Below are 20,397 nucleotides of genomic sequence, written 5' to 3' on the forward strand. Positions count from 1 at the left end.
ACTACAAAAAGTGAAACAGTATGTGAAATTATTTTAGTGACAGGGAAGACAATAACAAACTCAAAAGAAAACTGAGTCAACACTACTGCATCCAAATTGTTCTCAATTCCCAAAAGAATTGATGGAAAAGCTCAAAAAGGTTTTAAAAAACCAAATAAGAGAGGTAGAAGAAAAAGTAGGCAAAGAAATGAGAGTGATACAGGAAAATCATGAAAAAAGAGTCTTAAAAAAGAGGCATCAGAACATGGAAAAAATTAATATCTTAAAAAACAGAATAGGTCATCTGGTAAAAGAGGTACAAAATCCACTTAAAAGAACTTCTTAAAAAGAAGAATTGGCCAAATGGAAAAAGATATACAAAAAATGCACTAAAGAGAAGAACTTTGTAAAAGGCACAGTTGGCCATCTGGAAAAAGAGGTACAAAAGCTCACTTGAGAAAATCATGCTTTATAAATTAGAATTGGGCAAGTGGAAGTTAATGACTCTGTGAGACATCAAGAGACAATCAAACAAAATCAAAAGAATGAAAAAAGTTGAAGAAAATGTGAACTATCTCATTGGAAAAACAACTAACCTGGAAAATAAATTTAGGAGACATAATTTAAGAATTATTGGACTACCTGAAAGCCATAAAAAAAAAAAGAACCTAGATATTCTCTCTCAAGAAATTATCAAAGAAAACTCCCCTGATATTCTAGAACCATAGAGGGAAAAAAAAAGGAAATTCAAAGAATCTTCTGATCACCTCCTGAAAGTGATTCCAAAAAGATAACTACCAGGAATATTATAGCCAAATTCCAGAACTCCCAGATTCAGGAGAAAATAGTGCAAGCAGCCAAAATGAAACAATTCAAATATTGGGGAGTCAGGATAACTTAAGATTTAGCAACTTATACATCAAAGGATCAGAGAACCTGGAATATGATATTCCAGAGGACAAAGGTGCTAGGACTTCAACCAAGAATCACTTACCCAGCAAAACTGCATAAATCAGGGTTAAAAATGGGATTTCAATGAAACAGAGGCCTTTCAAACATTTTCTGTTAAAAAGATCAGAACGGAATGGAAAATGTCACTCTTAAATTTAATACTCAAGAAAAATATAAAAAGGTAAACAGGAGAAAGAAATCATGACATTCAATAAGATTAAACTGTTTATGTACCTACATGGGAAGATGATTTTTTGTTTGACTCTTAAGAACTTTATCATTGTTACTGCAGTTAGGAGTATAAATAGATAGAAGGAAAAAGTATGATTTGAATATGATGAGATATCTAAAAACAAGAATGCATTAAGAGGGGAAGGGAAAAACAGAATTTAAAAAATCCATATTCATCTTTAATAAACCACATAGAAAAATAACCACACATAAAAGAGGCATGAAGCTTTTATAGCAGAGAAGATGGGGGAAGTGGAGAGTACTTGTGAACTCATGTTGTGAACTATACTCATCAGAATTGGCTCAGTGAAGGAAGAATACATAGAATATATAATTACAGAAATAAATTTTATCTTACAAGAAAGTAGGAGCAGAAAGGGGATAAGAGAAGAAGGCCTGCCAAAAAAAGAGGACAAATTGAGGGAGGTGGTGGTTAGAAACTAAACAGGGGAAAATAGGATGGAGAGGAATGCAGTCTCTCTAATAAAGGCTTCATTTCTCAAATACATAGAGAAATGAGTCAAATGTATACAAATACAAGCCATCCCCCAATTAACAATCAAAGGATATGAACAGGATGTTCTCAAAGTAATTAAAGCTCTCTAATCGTGCAAAAAAAATGCTCTAAATCATTATTAGAGAAATGCAAATTAAGACAACTCTGAAGTTGCCTATCAGATTGACTATCATGACAGAAAAGGAAAATGACAAAACTTGGAGGGTATGTGGGAAAACTGAGACACTAATGCACTGTTGGGGGAGCTGTGAATTGATTTAGCAATTTGGACTTATGCCCAAAAGACTATAAAACAATAGTACATTCTCTTTGACCAGCAATATTATTACTAGGTTTGCATCCCAAAGAGAAACAAAAAAGGGGGTAAGGACCTATGTGTATAAAAAATATTTAAAGCAGCTACTTTTGTAGGGACAAAGAACTGAAAAGGGGGGGGGGAATACTATCAATTGGAGAATGGCTGAGTAAGTTTTAGCATATAATTGTAATGCAATACTATTTGCTGTAAGGAGGAGCTCAGAAAAAACTAGAAAGACACAAATGGAAGCTGAGTGAAATAAGCACAGTGACAGGATTACTGTACAACTTTCAAAGGACTTGAAAAGGAAAAAAAATGCCACCTGCTTCCAGAGAAATAACTGATGGGAGTCTGAATCTAGACCAAAGCAAACTTTTTTCACTTTCTTAATTTTTTTTTTTTTTTGGTTTCAGTTTTCTTCCACAAAAGGAAAAATGTTTTATAGGACTGGACATGTGAAATCTATATAAGATTGTTTAGCATCTCAGGTGTTGGGGAGGGAGGAAGTTCAAAACTCAAAATGCTTTGAAAAATGTTGGAAATGATTTTTCATGGAATTGGGAAAAAATAAAAAAAAATGTCATTTATTTTTATATACTGATTTATTTATTAAAATAAATCTTAATTAGATCAGTGGCTAAATAAAACTTTTTGTAAAACCTAATTTATAAGTGCCTCATTTTGTTTTCATTATTGAACCTAAACTGCTGTGGGACCAGCCTGAGCCAGCACTAGCCCAGAATAAGAGATTAGAATTACGAATATGGTTTGTATGGAACAGAGAGAAGCTAACTGGTTCATGTGAGGAATCAAATTCATGAACTTGAGTAGAATTATAACCAAGTACATGCTTAGATAACTGAAATAATCTGTAGATAGGTCTGTATACCTCACGTCTTTCACCTATCTAACCTATCCTCAGCCAACAAAATGATTTTCCTAAAATGCATGTCCAACCATTCCCCGTCTCCCCAAAGAAATTTCTGTAGCTCCCTATCACCTTTGGGATCAAATAAATTAGATTGTTTGGCATTCAAAACTCTGTGTAACAAAGCCATTCTGCTCTTTTTCCCCCTTTCCCACTTCAGTCTTCTTATACCTTATTTCTTGCATTTATTCTTCAATCTGCAGACAAGGCTTTCTTGTTGATATGTGAAGAAGAGACTGCAATATTTTTTCAGATTGTGTGTTATGTCTAGAATGCTCTCCCCTCCACATTTCCACTTCCTGGCTTCCCTAACCAGACCAAAAAAACCTGTTTTTTATAGGAAGCTTTTTCATCCCTCTTTTAATTCTAGTGCCTTTACTCTCAATTATTCCTAATAATCTGGTGTAGTTCCAATTTATCTTGTATATATCTTGTTTGCAAACAAATATTTGTTCTGCCTGTTGTTTCCCCATTAGATTGTGAGTTCCTTGAGGGCTGGGACTACCTTTTGTCTCTTTTTGCATTCCTAGCACCTGACATAGTGCCTGGCACACAGTAGATATTTAATGTTTGTGAATACATCTGGGAATATGTGAAAAGGCAGAGAAATCTGCCTCCTTAGGGGCAATCCAAAATGGAACTTTCCTCCTCCAAAAGGTTATATGGTAATCATGGAGGAGCTAACGGCAGCATTCAGTACAGTGATATGTCATAGATATAGCCTGTCTCTCACATTCATTCAAATGATCATTAGATTTGGATCTAGGAATCAGAAGGTTAGAAGTGGAAGAAACCTTTTAAGTCTAGTCATAGATGATAATAGAGCCATTAGACACCAGGCCTATATATATATACCACAGCCTCAGACTTTGATCTAGCACAGTTTGGGCACTCAAGACACAGGCCTGCCAGAGAATAAAGCAATAAAACATATTTCATATAGACAATATATTTTAAAAGTTATATCAGGTTCTCTTATTCCCATCTGGCTCATCCTAGCCTCTTTCTTTCTCTGCCCACCTCTTCTATTATGCCCTTTGGAACCCCTTTTCTATTATTAACACACTCCCCCTTTTCCTAGATCTCCTTTCCACATGTTAACCATCTATTGTCTTGTGTTCATTGGAACCTGGATCTTTCCAGAAGATTACTAGTCAATGGCCAGCCTCTTCAGTATTACTTCTTTTGTTAATATTACCTAAAATGGTGGTAAGTGCAGAAATTGATTCAAGCAGATGGATTTAAGGGGGCTGAGAAAACTGAACTTAGCTCAAAGGAGAAAAGGTTTCTGAATGATGGTAGCAATGGAGAGCAAGGAATATGCTGACTTCACTGAATTCAGTCTGTTTTTGCCAACACTCATGAGGATTCAGGAGGATCTAATGATTATAGAGATTCTCAAAGACAAAAGGTCACAGAAACTTGATGGCCTGGAATGTGTGTAGGCACAGACTTATTCAGGATTTATCCATGACTCTGGCAATGAAGGGATTTTGCCTAGGATTTTGGACACCAGGAGTTAGTGGCAGATTGGATGCTGCTGTTTACAAATCAAAACAAAAGAATTTGCAGAGTAGGTGTACAGTGGTGGGGAGAGGAAGATGAGAGCAAAACAAGTTCAGATAAATAGCAAGAATGGACTGGAGACAGACAGAGGTGAAGAACAGCTTTTCTGAAGGAAAAAAAGAGTCCAAATTTTCTCTGATTTTTTTAATTAAAAAAAAAAAAAAAGATTTAATTCCCTGTTAGGAAACCCGTGAGAGGGTAAAGATTCTAGCTGGTGTCCAACATAATAAACAAAGAAAATAAAAGCTTCCTAAGGTTCTCCATAGAAAAGAAAGCTTATAATAATCAAGTAGGATTTACAATTAAGGCTTATGAATACAGTAAATTCAATTATTAAACAATGACAATTTACTTGAACTGAAATAGCCTAGGCAAATGATTGCATTTTATAGGTTAAAAACAGAAAAAAAATCTAAAAATTAATTTTAGAGAAATGGATTTTAAAATAATCTTTAACAGCTAGATTTCTAATCAAGATGCTTCATTATTACTTCTAATGGCTTTTGGTAAATAATTTATAATAAAATGGAATCTTATGAACAGTACCCAGGTTAATCACTATAGATGTACACTAAATAACAAATAAACCTGTGGTTAACTTAATATTTGCTCAAATAAGGATGCAAAAATGTTACCCAGCAATTCACACCTTCTAAATAAGTCTGACCTACACATACTATGGTGTTACTTGAGTATTTACAGGTACATCCCATGAACACATGCGGAACTACAGAAACAAGTATAGTACGTATAAAATAAAAACTGTAGTGTTTATCAATATATATAATCCTCTCAAATTAAAAAAGAAAAAGTTTATGGTGTTCAGAAGGTCTCATTTAAAGATAAAACAGAATAAGCAACCTGATCTTTCTCATGTACAGAACTTCAAAACATCAAAGAAGCTGAAGAACTTCATGTGACTTTCTTGATATGAAACAAACAAAAAAAAGACAAACCTCACCTTTTCCAAGGCTGGATGAATGTTTTCCTTTCATTGTAAAAGCATCAAATCAAATGGGACATTACAGTCTTTTACTCTTTTTTAGGTAAAAAGAATACTTCACATTCCAAATATGAAAAAAAAACAAACCTCTAATTACAATTCAGGGTATGCAAGTGTCAAACTATACATAGTGAGATGCTCCCAAGAATCTTATTAATAATTCAGATGTTTGAGATATGTTTGTTTTTCCGAGAACTAATTGGACCCAAGGAAAGAAATGCCAAAGGAAATGCCTGGAATTCATTGGAATCTCTAAACCTGAAAGAGAACTGCTTCTGCATTGCTATGGTCTCGCTGATAGCTTTTTTTAAAGTAAGGGATTCTTAGTGAATCATATGCTAGGTAATATTCTTAACTCTTTTTTAAAACTTTCAAATAATTGGTTTACTTTATATAAATTCATGGAAAGATCAAAACAGAAAATATGACTGACACTTATGTTTGTTTATATATAAAAACATAAACATAATAAGAGATGTCCCCACACTCAGTACTATTCTAGAGGGATGGATAAAATAGGAATGGTATGGAAGGTGAGGCAGATAGCTGCTATTCTGGCAATTGCCTTTTAAACACCTCATTCCCCACATGTGATATATTTACAAGAACGGAATAGAGTGTTGGTCCCATGGCTATTTTTGTAATGTACACTGTTATCACTTGCAGACCTCTAACAATTTATAAATCAGAATGTGAAGTGGTCTAGTTAATAATAAGAAAAGAGGATCTGGCCATAACCTATTTTTTAATTTGTTACCTATTCTAGTTCAAGGCACTTAAAAAAAACCTAAACCTCAGTGCCTCAGTTTACTAATCTGCAAAATGAGAAAAATGTTCATTTATTTACTTCAGCAAAGTAAAGATTACTGAATGGCTTTTTGAGCTCCTCAGAGGAAAAGCACTGTGGAAATTATTTATCTCTGAGGAAAAGTCTTCTAGGGTCTTATAATTTTGTTTGTGTCTTTTAAATGTTATTTCCTGGAAAGCATTTTTTAGCAGTATTTCACAAATTCACTTTTTTGGGTATACAAATGTTTTATAATTCTAACTAATTATTTTTTAAAAGTTCTCTCATGCTGCAGACATACCTTAAAAAACCTTAGAATTTTGCAGGGGAAAAGAACTGAATTCAAATAATTATTTGTGTGAAACTACAAAGTATTTTTAATTAAAAAAAAAAAAACTGGAAATTTGCCAGTGTCTATATTTATCTGAAGAGTTAAAAGAAATGCATTGTCTTGGAAAAAAACAACAACCAATAACACTTTAGAAAATAAATGTGTTTCTTAAGTTATATCCAATGAAGTTTTTTTTAAGTAATGCTTCAAACATTACAATAAAAGAGATAAATTATAAATACAGTAGTTAGACATGTTTCTTTTTTCAAAGCATTAGTTATCTAAGTTAAGTTCAACAAAATCTAAATATGTAATTAGAATAGTCTCAATGTAACTGTGGAAAATGTAGATTTTAATTTAAAATACCACCTTTTGCTTTTTGCTGATACATAAATAGGACTATACACTTTTAGGTATGTATATTTAGTTAACTAATTAGATTCCATTGGATAATTTATCTTTATACTTAAATATAACATAATAGTTGTCACCACAGTGGTCTTTCAAGTCTTCCTCATTAACCATTCTTGTGTTTTGCCATATAAAATGCTATCTGAAAATTTGAAATTAACTTATTTAGGTTAGGACTGAACATTAAAAAAAATAAGGTGCTTTTAAATACAAATATTTCTTGCCCCAAATAAAATTGAAACATACTTAAACCTGAAACCTCCATGTCTTAAACATATTGAATTTTAACAAGCATCAATTTTGTGCCATTAAAGTTCCTTCAGAAGTTCAGACTGGATCTAAATTTGGCTTTGCAGCATTATCTTGCTCATGTTTGTACATGAAAGTTAAAAGAAAGAGGGCAATATCCAAAGATGACCAATATGCAGTATGTGATGTTACAGCTGACCAGTATCGACTTTCCACAAGGCCTTCTCTGAGTTCAAAATCAATCCTGTGATCCAGTTCCACTAGAAAAAAAATAAAAATCACAATTTTATTAAAGAGATTCCCATAGAATCTTATTAAATGAATAACTGAAGATAAAAGAGTGGATTTGCGGTGGATTTCTAAACTTTTAATCTGAGTTTCCAAACTTTCTTACTCTAATATACTCCCCAAAAGAAAAAAAACACAAACAAAAAAATTCATACTATTAAATGGAGGAGGTATCTTTTCTTTTCTTAGTCAAGAGAAAAGGATGATGAAGGAAATGCAACAAAAACCACTGCCAATTCATTTGAAATGAATAGGAAGAATGGTGAGGTACAGAGGGAGACTTCACTCATTCAAATTTCTAACCTTCAAAATTCCCTTTAATTCCGACTTTGACAAATACTTAATAAACCAAGGCTTCAAGGAAATTCAATTACATTTATTTCATTAGACCTATAAGTTGTTCCTTTGGGGTAGGGATTATTTGATTTTTTTTGCCTTTGTATCACCAATGCTTAACACATTTAATAAATACTTACACTGATTTAAGAAAACTTTAGGAAGGGAAAACCTGGTCAATGGAATTTTAATTTTTAGTACCTCTGATTTATATGATACTTTACAAAGATCAACAATTACAAAAACTCACACGATCTGACCAATTCAAGTTTGTTCTTGGTTTAGAGCTGTAAAGAATAATATTTCAAAAGGATGAACTGGACAGATATAAATGTAATGACTGGTTTATATATAATAAATATCACACAATTATTTGTGATTAAACCACTGTGTAATATTATAACATTTTATTTTTTGTTTCTTTCTAGGGCTAGGAAAGTGGGAAGGCATATGATTCATCAATTTATAGGTCAGTGGCCTAAATAGCAGAAAATAAAAACAGCCTTTAAAGATAATGTCAAATGAATACAAAATAGCACCTGTTTTTCAGAGGATATCTGTAGATGCTTTAAAAAACATGTCAGTTTTGAGGCTAGGCCTACTTATTTTTAAATCTATGATTTCCTTTTGCCTAAGTAAAAAGAATGAATTCTCAAGGTGTAATAACTGAAATTCAAACAGTACACATTTACATATGGTGCTGAGGTTAGTTGTTCTCAATCTTCTGTCATTTTCTTGGAGATGTATAATGCTTTAGGAAAAGGGGGGGAGACGTCAATAGAAAATAGGAGAGGATAGATGGTCATCAAGCTATTAATAAAAATAAGAGTGCTAGATGAAGTACACTTTTGGGACAAATGGGAAAGAACAAAAGATGGAATGGGCTCACTGGAGGTATAGGAGATTCATCAATGAAATCCTGGTAAGGAACAAGCATTGCTCTAGGAATTCTCATTCTTAAATGTCACTTGTGCAATGTATCTTCCTAGTTTTCTAAATATTGGATTTAAATATTTCATATTAATGTCAATGAAAGGGGATATCCTTCCTTACCAAAATATGTTTTATCTCACTTGATCTTGCACTGTGTAACCATACTGCCTTGCTCTAAAGTATCATGGTGTTTGTGTTTTTTTCTCCAAATTCTTGCTAGTATCACTATCTTTTGGGTTAGCTTTTCCCAGCTGTTTCCACTAAAGAAGAAAGAAGAACTGGTTTGGTTAACTTTGTATCTACAGAATAACTTCTCGTTTAGCACCACTTTAAAAAATCTAGTGTTAGAATGCTCTGGTTGTCAATCAATCAATATTTATTAAGCTTCAGTCACTGTGCTAAGCACTGGGATTCAATTATAAAAATAAAAAACAGTCCCTGCTCTCAGGGAGCTTATAACCAAATGGGGAAAGTCAAAATAGGAAGCTGAAAAGCAAGGCATATGGCAGGATGAGATAGTACCTAATGAAGGGACATACTGGAAAAGTCAGAAAAGCCTCAAAAGCATGCAGTGAGGTGAAAAATGAGATGTCAGAGTTGAACTCTCTTTTTAGTCAAAGGGGGCCTTGACCTGAAGATACTGGAATGGATCTTCAGTAAATGGGGTCCTTGAATTTACATTTGCAATGTTTATAAACCTTGAAATGCATCATATAGTATAACAGGTTTTTGCTTTGAGTTCTGTGGTTATAATAGTACAACTGGGGAGACAAAGAGCCAGAGGAAAATTCTTTTTTTCCTATCATTGTTCTGGCTACTAAAACTCATCATCAGAAGACACTTAAATGGTATAGTTAGTAGATAAGAGTGCTGGGGCTGGAGTCAGAAAGATTTGAGTTAAAATCCTGCCCCAGCTGTGTAATTAACCTCATTATTTAAAAGACAGAGGTTTGCCTCAGATTTCTGGACTGTAAAATAGGGATAATAATAGCTCCTATCTCTCAGGGTAGGGAGGATCAAATAAGATTAATATTTGTTAAATATTTAAGCATGTGCCCGGCACAGAGTAGAAGCTAAATATCGTTATTATACTCTTATTAAGAATGGAATAATGCAATTAAAGGATAGCTAGATGATGCAATGGATAGAGTAAGGAAGACCTGAGTTCAAATTTGGCCTCAGTTAGTTAAAAAGCTGTGACTCAGGACAAGTCATTTAACTTTGCCAGTTTCCTCATCCGTAAAATGAGCTGGAGAGGAAAATGGAAAACCATTCGAGTATCTTTGCCAAGAAAACCCCTAAAAGGAAAGTTGGCCACAACTGGAAACAAGTGAACAATAATGATTCTAACCTGGCTGGGAGGCTTTTTCAAGAAAAAACCCAAGTTGGCTATTCAGAATCACTAAGAATTCATTTGTGCTGCTTTGAATTATGACACATATGTGTATATAGGTGTGTGTGTGGCATATGAATAGGGATTTTTACCACTTTATGGCAACTGCTTTTTCTTCTCAAAAAACAAAGTCCTTTTACTATATTGTTCAGATTAAAAACTTGTATTAGAGAAAAAACTTGAGCAAGTATTGTTTATACATTGTCAGAGGAATAAGAAATGCTTCAAATGTTTAGTATTGGCCAAAGGAAGATTAGCATGTTTTAAGATCATTATCTTAGTCAAGTTCATTTAACATTCTTGGTAACATGTACTATATAATACATTTTTGATGGTAACATTCTCAATCATGAAAAGGGCTCAGCACAATTAGATTACTCTAGGTATCTATCCAGTCTTTGCCCTTTTTATCTGGCAGACCCCTTTAATTGGAATATATATATTCACTCCTCATTTGAGTTTTAGAATTCCTGGTTTGCTTTAAGACTCAATTCAAGAGCTAACTTCTACAAGAAATTTTTCTGGAAACTACTGCTTTCTTTCTTAACTCCTCCGAAGGTTGCCTTGTAAATGTTTCATATCTATATCTATATCTATATATGTATATATATATATAAAATATATATCTCTATTTCTATATATATCTACTGCTTTCTTTCTCAACTCCTCCAAAGGTTGCCTTGTAAATGTTTCATATATATACTGTTTCTCCTCTTCTAAATGTGAACTACTTTGCAGGAGGGTTTTTTGTCTTTCTATATCTAGCAGGTATCATCATTAGTGCTCATATAGACTGAAGGATCAACAAAATGCAAAAACAAACCAATACTTGCTATAAAGGAATTTATAGTCTATTAGTGGAAATGTCATATACCTATATAAGTATATATACAGAATAATTACAGATAAATACAAAATGAGTTTAGGGTAGGAGAGTCCTAGAAGTTAACAGGATCAGAAAAGTCTTTGAAAGGGATTAATTATATGAGGTAGAGTTCACTGAAAAGGAATGATGACAGGAGGTGGAAGTGCCAAATACAAGGAACAGGAAAAATGCCAATTTGGCTAGATTGTAGAGTAAACAAAAGAGAATGATGTGTAATTAAGTTGGAAAGATACTAGTTGTGAACTCAGAGGAGTTCTATTCTATAGGCAATAGAGAACTTGGAAAATTAATAAATCTTTACTGATCTTTAAATTAACAAATAATACATATTCATCCATACAGTTAAATAATACTTATTCTTTGCTAAGTTACTTCTGGTTTTCCTAATAGTTGGGAAAATAAAAACATGTCAATTGGGCAAATATCTGATTCCCAAGGAATACGTTTATACTCCTTGATAATCAGATTCTTATGAGGGTATTTATGAAATAGTTTGTCCCTGTTAGCTATACCTTATTTTAAAACCTACTCTATTGGAAAATCAATTACACTGACAATTTGGTTTGTCTGAAAAGATATTTCCTTATCCCATATAAGTTGAAATGTATTAAAACACATTAACATATTGGTCTGAAAACAATTGTAAAGTTCGTATAAAATCAGAGTTGTCTTAAAAAGTGAATATGCGTACACACAAACACACTTCTCCCTAGAAAGCTTCATTTCTATGATAATTATTCAGGGACAATTTTTAACTGGGCCAATGTAGCAGTATTTGAGATCACTGGATAAAAATTAATTTCATAAGGTTTTTTTAAAAAAAAAACTTCTTTAAAGGAAGCTGTTTTGTTTCAGTGGATTTAATAGTTTTAAATATAGAAATTACATTTCCAGCTATAGGATATAAAGTTTATCTTCTCTAATAAATGAAAATAGGACACACAATTTTGCCTTTTCTGAGCTCCTACATTAGCTTGGTGGTCAGTTTGGGAGAAAAAGGAAAAAAAAATTGGGACTGGTTATATACATCAAAATTTTAGTTTTAGAATATACTTAAAAAAACTCAAGAGTTTCTGAAGTTACTTTGCTATAAGTTTTATCTTTCTCTTAGTGTATTTAAAAAACAAATTATGTGCATTGCTGGTGGAGTTGTGAATTGATCCAACCATTCTGGATGGCAATTTGGAACTATGCCAAAAAGGCTTTAAAAGACTGCCTGCTCTTTGATCCAGTCATAACACTGCTGGGTTTATACCCACAGATAATAAGGAAAAAGACTTGTACAAAAATATTCATAGCTGCGCTCTTTGTGGTGGCAAAAAACTGGAAAATGAAGCACTGCCCCTTGATTGGGGAATGGCGGAACAAATTGTGGTATCTGTTGGTGATGGAATGCTGAACAAATTGTGGTATCTGTTGGTGATGGAATATTATTGTGCTGAAAGGAATAAAGAACTGGATGAATTCCATGTGAATTGGAACTACCTCCTGGAATTGATGCAGAGTGAAAGGAGCAGAACCAGGAGAACACTGTACACAGAGACTGATACACTGTGGCACAATCGAATGTAATGGGACTTCTCTACTAGCAGCAATGCAAAGATCCAGGACAATTTTGAGAGACTTATGAGAAAGAATTCTATTCGCATCCTGAGAAAGAACTGTGGGAGTAGAAAAACAGAAGAAAAACAACTGCTTGATCACCTGAGTAGATGGGGATACGATTAGGGATGTAGACTAAATGATTACCCTAATGCAAATATTAATAATATGGAAATAGGCCTTGATCAATGACACATGTAAAACCCAGTTGAATTGCACATTGGCTATGGGAGGAGGAGAGAGGAAGAACATGAATCATGTAGCCATGGAAAAATATTCTAAATTAATTTATTAAATAAAAAATTAAGACTAAAAAAAAAAGAAACAATTATGATTTTGGAGGCTTTCAGGAAAATAGAAGAGAGGAAACAGGAATAAAATTTTGACTTTTCTTTTCTTTAAAGGAACCTCCCTTACTGGAGATTATAAGAAAATTTATAATTTTATTCATTATACTTTGCACTACATTTCCAGGAAGAAGTTATGGAAGATGAAAGAATGATTCCTGTAGTCTGAAATCTGTGGGAAAAAACTCACAAGGCAATTTACAGTGCTTTTAGCACAGTGCTTGACTGTTAATATAGGCTTTGCTAATTCTGAGACTGAAAGTTAGGTCAGTGTTCAGATTCTGTATAATTGTCTGGCATATGGTTGAAAGTAAAATTTTTTGGACAGTATAACTCACTCCATCTTGTTCTATGTTGGTGATTTTGCTGTATATGACTTTATGAACTGAAAAACTGGCTTCAACAACTGGTGACCTTTGGTGTCTTCTTTCTTTCTTCTTTTTATGATGAAGAGTTGCTGACAGTAAAGGATCCATGTCCTTCTCCCTTGTCTGGCCTGATAAGCAATTTTCTTTTATTTAGTGAAAACAGTTAAACTAAAAAAACAATCCCCTTATTTAAAGAAATATAGCAGGACCTCATTTTATGCAACCAACATGTCCAAGACCTTTTGCATAAATTGAAAATTGTTCACAACAGCAAACTCCATTACTTAATATTTCTCATATGGTATCCCTAGACACTTTAAGACTTTTCTTAGACTTACTTGAGCTACTAGCACCACTACTTTTGTATTTTGGAGCCATTATTAATAACTAGTGTTAATGAAACAAAGGGAGGCGCTGCTCTGATGCAGACATGACTTGTTAGAAGCAAGAACTCTGGACAAAAACTCATGTGGGAGCTAATGACTGGTGCAAAACAATGTAATGACTCACTACTAACACTTCTCAAGAATGAGAATAAGAATGATTGGCCAATTGCTATGAGATTTTATGCGGTTTGGAAAAATAGCATGGATTTAAGGTATAATTAAAAATATGTATTTTTCTGTCTTCATTTTTCTTACTGTTGATTGCATATACTTGAATTCACATGTATAATATTCAAATAAATAAGGCCTTATTGTATATTTTTCTTTGCATGGCCACCTACATTTTAATGAATAGCCATCTTTCTTTTTTCTTTATTACTTGCTGAATTGCAACTGATCTGGTAGAGAATGTCATACTCTTCCTTCAGTGTAGGTAAAACTTATTTCATGTTTTGTTCTGATATAATGGTTTTTTTTTTTATTTTTATTTTTTTATTTTAAACCCTTAACTTCTGTGTATTGACTTATAGGTGGAAGAGTGGTAAGGGTAGGCAATGGGGGTCAAGTGACTTGCCCAGGGTCACACAGCTGGGAAGTGTCTGAGGCCGGATTTGAACCCAGGACCTCCCGTCTCTAGGCCTGGCTCTCAATCCACTGAGCTACCCAGCTGCCCCCTGATATAATGGTTTTAGACACAGTTGATTAGAAAATTTATGTGACAATACATATAGAAGTACAAGTTTTCTTATTGTGGAGAATCCTTCACTATAAAGTATATTAAAGTATTAAAATAGAAAACTGTCAGAATATATCCACAAGTGCCCACAAATTCATTGCAATATAGCTATCTTTCTTTATAGACTATTACAAATCAAGCAGAATGCAAGAACTGAAGCAATCAAGTCACTGAAAAGGAGATAATCTTCTAAAGTAGATCAAGTAGGGGGCAGCTGGGTAGCTCAGTGGAGTGAGAGTCAGGCCTAGAGACAGGAGGTCTTAGGTTCAAACCCGGCCTCAGCCACTTCCCAGCTGTGTGACCCTGGGCAAGTCACTTGACCCCCTATTGCCCACCCTTACCACTCTTCCACCTATGAGACAATACACCAAAGTACAAGGGTTTAAAAAACAAACAAACAAAAAAAAAACTAAAGTAGATCAAGTATCTAGATTTCTTAAAAGACACTGCAAGATCTGATAAAGTTTAAGGTTTTCAAATTTATTTTCCAAATTATCTAAGCTTCAAATTGATGACAACAAAAAGACAATAGAAGTTAATCTTCAAAGAAACACTCATGTTGATTGGGAAACTGAATGCCTTTGTCTTTTCATATTAAAAAAAAAATCCAAAATTGGTACTTGAGAATAAAAGTTCCCCAAGACCAGCAGGTGGAGTGAGGAGATAGAAAAAAAGGAAACAAAGTAACTAACCTATGATCATGGTTTCTTACAAACCCAAGAAAAAAGAAGGAAAACTTGTTTTCCCTGATGATCAACAGATTTGTAACATAGAGCCTAAGTGACAAAATAACAAAATATCTAACAAAGATAAGATGACAAGTATATCTACCAGCAAAATGAAGAGTTACTATGGCAGCTGAAGGATTTGGTTAAAAAAATAGCCAGCAGCCTAGAAAAAGAGAAGACAACTATAGAGAAGATGATTGCAATTTAGAACTAAATTACTAAATTTGGGCCCACATTTAGAAAAATCCATGAATGACAGAGAACTTAGCTTGACAATACAGCACAAATGAAAGAATTTGCAAGAAAGACTGCTGGAGAATATATTAAATTTTAAAAAATACAATGATATACTATATACTGAAGATTATTCACTATTGTTCACTGTTATTGAAAAAGCAAGGTTAATTGGATGTGGTCCAGTTAATTGGGCTGGGCAAGTCACTTGCTCTCTGTCTCAGTCAAATAATAGCATTTATCACTCAAAATTGGTATGAGAAAAAAAATTTGTAAAATGCATTGCAAATATTAAAGTGCTATTTAAATGTTGTTATTATTTTAAGGATCTGTTAATTATAAATGTGTATGGCAGAGATTTAAGCAACTGGGATTTAGAAAACATTATAATTTTGAATAAAACTGCTTTGTCAATTGCATGACATAACATTAATTCATCCTTTCAAATTTACTCATAGAGTTCATATTTTCAGTGAAAGAAATTTAGTAGTTTAATTCACTAAACCATACAAGTACTTTCAGGTAAGTAAATAACACAAGAAATTTTCTGCATTGCAATTTGTAACTGTGGAATAAATTACCTAGAAACTACTTGGACCTACATTAGCTATAAAATTCAGGAGTTCTTTTGCCATGGCCTAGGTCTGTATGTTCTGAGTGCTGCCACTGCCTTATCCTGCACCTCACTAGATTTTAATTTTAGCTTTAGATCTTTGATTTCTTTAGTAAGATAATCTATGTTGTCATTTTTCTCCTCGGACTGCCTATCTTTTTCATCTTGAAAGATATAATTTGCTACATGTCTGAGTTCATCCAGTCCCATTTCAACCCAATTCAGACAGTTACTCAGGAAAACATTCTGGACTATGGGCCATGCATTCTTTACAAACTGCCTCCTGATGCGGTTTACATCCCTATCTCTGCAAATGTCAAGGCCAATCCATTTTTCTGCAGATTCTATCACCTTGTCTAGGAAAGTGGATGAGGGTCTCTCCCACTTCTGCCTCAATTTCTCAAATTTTGTCCATGTTTCTGGTCTCTTAGAATTATTCTTCATGGTCTCGATAATTGCTTCTCTTGCTGCAATTAAATCTCTTTGTATCCAGAAAAAGAATTATTTTCCCAACTGAGGTTCTAAAAAGGCCTATTAGATAATCTGGAGTTCCTATTAGTGTCTTCAATAATTTTCTGTTTTCCCCGTTTCATTAATAATTCATTCATAAGGATGTCAAAGGCTAGATAGATAATTTAACCACCATCTTAAATTGTTTTACTACAGCCATGGACTATTCATTGTAGTTTGGAGTAGATTTCTTAAAAGATTCTAAATCAGCTTGGGTAAACTTTTGGCGATATTAAGGATCCTGTTCTCAGGTGTTAACACTGGTACATTCTTGAGTGGAAACATATGGACTGGATTACGTTCTAAAGCTTCAGCTTCCTTTTCTAATTTGGTTGCCTTGGGTTCTTTATATTCACTACCCCTTGTGGCTTAGCCAACTATTCATATTGTGTTTCAATCTTGTTAAGCTTGATCTCTAAATAATTAATTCTTGATTTAAGCTCATTATTTTTATTCTCTTCTTAATAATAGCTTTCCAATAGTTGAAGATTGATACCAGAGCCTTCAGCATCATAATGAGGCATAGCAAGACTAATATACCTGAGCATATATATAATATCAGTTCCAGGATTGTAAGGGATAGAAAAGGCATTAGTAAGCCATAAGATAACATTCCCTGAATATAAAGAGGAATGATTGTTAAAAAGAAATTAAGCAGAAAAGCCATCTCAAAAATAGTCACATTTCTTCCTATGGGGTTAACCTGCAAACCTCTGTAGATTTTATAGATTGCAAGGCTTGGTGGCTAGTTGGCTAGTTGGCTGGCAGGCTGGCTTTTGTTATGAAACAACACCACCTGCTGGAATCTGTGCTGGTACTGCAGGTCAAAAAAACTGGCCCTGAATCTGAGGTCCAAGTTCTTTCACAATGGTTATCAGGCCTAACTGTCTGAATGGGTGACAAATGAAACCTTAAAACTATATTTTTAGGTTCTTTAGTTCCTTTTTAACTTGCCAGACTATAAGAGAGGATCTTAAACTGTTGATATTTTTGGAAAATGTGTCCATAAGTTCCTTGTATTTGTTGTTGATTGTGAAGTAAAACACAGCAGGTGGTCTGGTTGTGAAGCTTTTACCTCATGGCCATGTGCAGTAAGGAACTGGCTTTGGAGATTAACATATAAAAATCAAAACTATTTTATTAATATTATAGGAATTGTAAAAGTGTATAAGGACATAAAAAGGATTTTCTATCAGGGGATTTCTACCTAATACCACCCACCATCTGACTCTACACTGAATTTCTTATTCTAACTAAACCCAAATTCTTCTAACTAAATAACCTATAACTAATATCCTTATAAAATGTATATATATATTTCCTTAAAGTAGGTCTCCAACAATGAAAAGTTTCAGTGATAGCCAGTTAGAGTTGCCCTGACTGAGGCTTGGCCTTAGGCCTACCTACAATCTGGATTATAAGTCAGAAGAAAAGATCATTTTTTTTTTCCTGTTAAGTTCAACACTGATCACGAAATCACTCCAAAAACTGTCACTCCAAATATTCCCAAAGGTTTTAGAGGAAAAGTCTGAGAGAGGATTTGGAACAGCTCTGTCTTGGACCAGACTCAGTCATGTGATTCATTGGGAAATAAATTAAATTTTAATTATGAGGCTGATTAGTAGCTTTTTAGTAGCTTTATTACAGCAAAAGAGATAGTAAAAAGAAGGAAAGGGATTCCTTCAGTTAAGTAAGCAGAGCACAGAGCCACACTTGCCACACCTTAACCAAAGCAAAGCTCAAGCTCCCAAAAAAGAGCCCTGAGGCGTGGGTCTCAGCCAAATTTATCTTCCAAGCCCCTGTATGTCGAATGAGGATGTACTTATAAGGATGCTGGGAATTTAGCTCAGGGGTAGCAAACTTTTCACTTCCACAGTCACAAGACTGCCGAGAAACCCCTCAGAATCTATGGAGGTCAGAGTGGCAGTTAAAAAAACCCTCCCACCTAAAGATTCTAACAGAATCTCACAGAGACTTGGACTCCAAAGCTCCAAACTGATCTTAAGGCAACTTGGCAAAGTTCTGAACTAATCAGAATTACTCAATAATAATATTCCTAATGTGGCCTGGCCTAACATAGGAAAGGACAACCTAAAAATAGTAGCCCTGGCCAGAGAGAAATACCTAAATCATTGTTATAGAATATGTTGGATGGGGGGTGGGGTTAACTGTAGATTTTACTATAGATTTTACACAAATGAATTTAACTTTATGTAATGATAGTTCTTATTCATTCTTCATATCAAAGAGGATCATTGATATCATGGGCATTTAATGTCTTGGATTTAAGTGAAGCAGTTATACAAAAAGCAACCTTACTATCTCTTCCATAATCACTGAATTCCAGTGGCAACAAAAGACATTACCATGCCTGGTGATGGCCAGGGATGCAGTGGATGACTCTGGCATATTTGATGTCTGATCAAGCTCCCTAGCACCTGCTTCAGCTACTTTCCTGACTATTGTGAAAGTCTTCACATGTTTATTTTAGGGTACACATTTCCTTAACTAGTCATTGGGTTTGAGTTCTGTCAGTTACCCTCAACCTGTCTGCCAAAAGTTTTACTAGGGTGTGACCATGCATGCTACAGCTTCTTGGAGCCACAGATGAAAAGGTGGATAACAAAGGTAGATAAGCAGCCCTGGAAAGGTCTCAGTCTATTCTCATAGCAGAGGCATTTGTCCTCACTGAACATCATATATACCCCCATAATAATAGTAAGAATAACAATAATAAAACTAGCTTTCAAAGCTGGTGGATTAAGCATTTAGCTTCCTCATTCTCCTAATACCTTCCACAAAATAAAAAATAATTCCACAGAATCAGTGCTAAAAGTGGCAAAAAGAGACTGTAGCCGGGTGTGAAGTTGAACAGCCAAGGGACAATTAGGGACAAAGGTCTCTGATCTCCTTGGCTTTAGTCCTACAGTTGTAGGCCCTGGGGGAAATACTATAGCAAACAAAGAAGAATCAACACAGAAGACCCTGGGGTAGGATCAATAGCCTCACCTTATCTGCTGAACTGGAGAGATTTTATTCTATAGGATAACACTGGAATTGGCAAGCCCTGGGAGTAGCTGTGCTGGTGACAGCCTCAGCTCCAAAGAACCCCATGCTTGGGGTTGACTTTATGGGCAGCTTGGGGTTGACTTTATGGGCACTTGAGGGCAGGACCTTCACCTTTGCTGCTGAGAAGGTAGGGACTCTGGGGGCTGGAGGAACTCAGACTAGGTACCTGTTATTTAGGCTGTGGCATCAGGAGATGAGGAATGAGCACACACTGAGGAACTGGGGCCCCATTGGCTATGGTGATATCCAGGAGAGTGGAATCCCTGGTTGCTGTCATATGTGGAGGTGGGTGTTCCACAAGTAACACAGGCAGTTAGAATTAGCAGAACTGCCCCAGGGCTCTAGTTGGAGCACCTGAGGTTAATCATAGGCTTGGGCAGGGACCAGGAAATAGCAAAATCAAAAAATCCTGAAACTAGGAGATGACTAGGTGGCCAGGCCCCAAGCCTGGAGGTCCTGGGTTCAAATATGGCCTCAGACATTCATTAGCTGTGTGACTCTGGTTAAGTCACCTAAATCCCATTGCCTAGTCCTTACTGCTCTTGTGTCTTGGGACCAATACACAAGTATTGATTCTAAGATGGAAGGTAAGGGTTAAAAAAAGATGCTGAAACTTGTGGTACCATTTACCACTACCCTAGGAGTCCTGAGACTCTAGCATAGAGCTTAAAATTAAGTCCACCAGCCTGGCTGTAAAAATTAAGAAAAGAAAAGGAG

The 20,397-nt window shown here is 34.6% G+C and overlaps 1 protein-coding gene across 1 annotated transcript in view; it reads right to left on the reverse strand.

The window, feature by feature from the left end:
• Positions 1-6,596: 6,596 nt before the first annotated feature.
• DDHD1 (DDHD domain containing 1) overlaps positions 6,597-20,397 on the reverse strand; it is a 71,367-nt gene continuing 57,566 nt past the window's right edge. The window contains 3 exon segments of the mRNA XM_044664752.1: positions 6,597-7,511; positions 10,731-10,748; positions 13,146-13,208. Of these exon segments, the coding sequence (XP_044520687.1) occupies positions 7,330-7,511; positions 10,731-10,748; positions 13,146-13,208 (263 nt within the window). The 3' untranslated portion in view covers positions 6,597-7,329.

This window comes from Gracilinanus agilis, chromosome 2 (genome assembly GCF_016433145.1).
Source record: "Gracilinanus agilis isolate LMUSP501 chromosome 2, AgileGrace, whole genome shotgun sequence".
Taxonomy (NCBI): Eukaryota; Metazoa; Chordata; class Mammalia; order Didelphimorphia; family Didelphidae; genus Gracilinanus; species Gracilinanus agilis.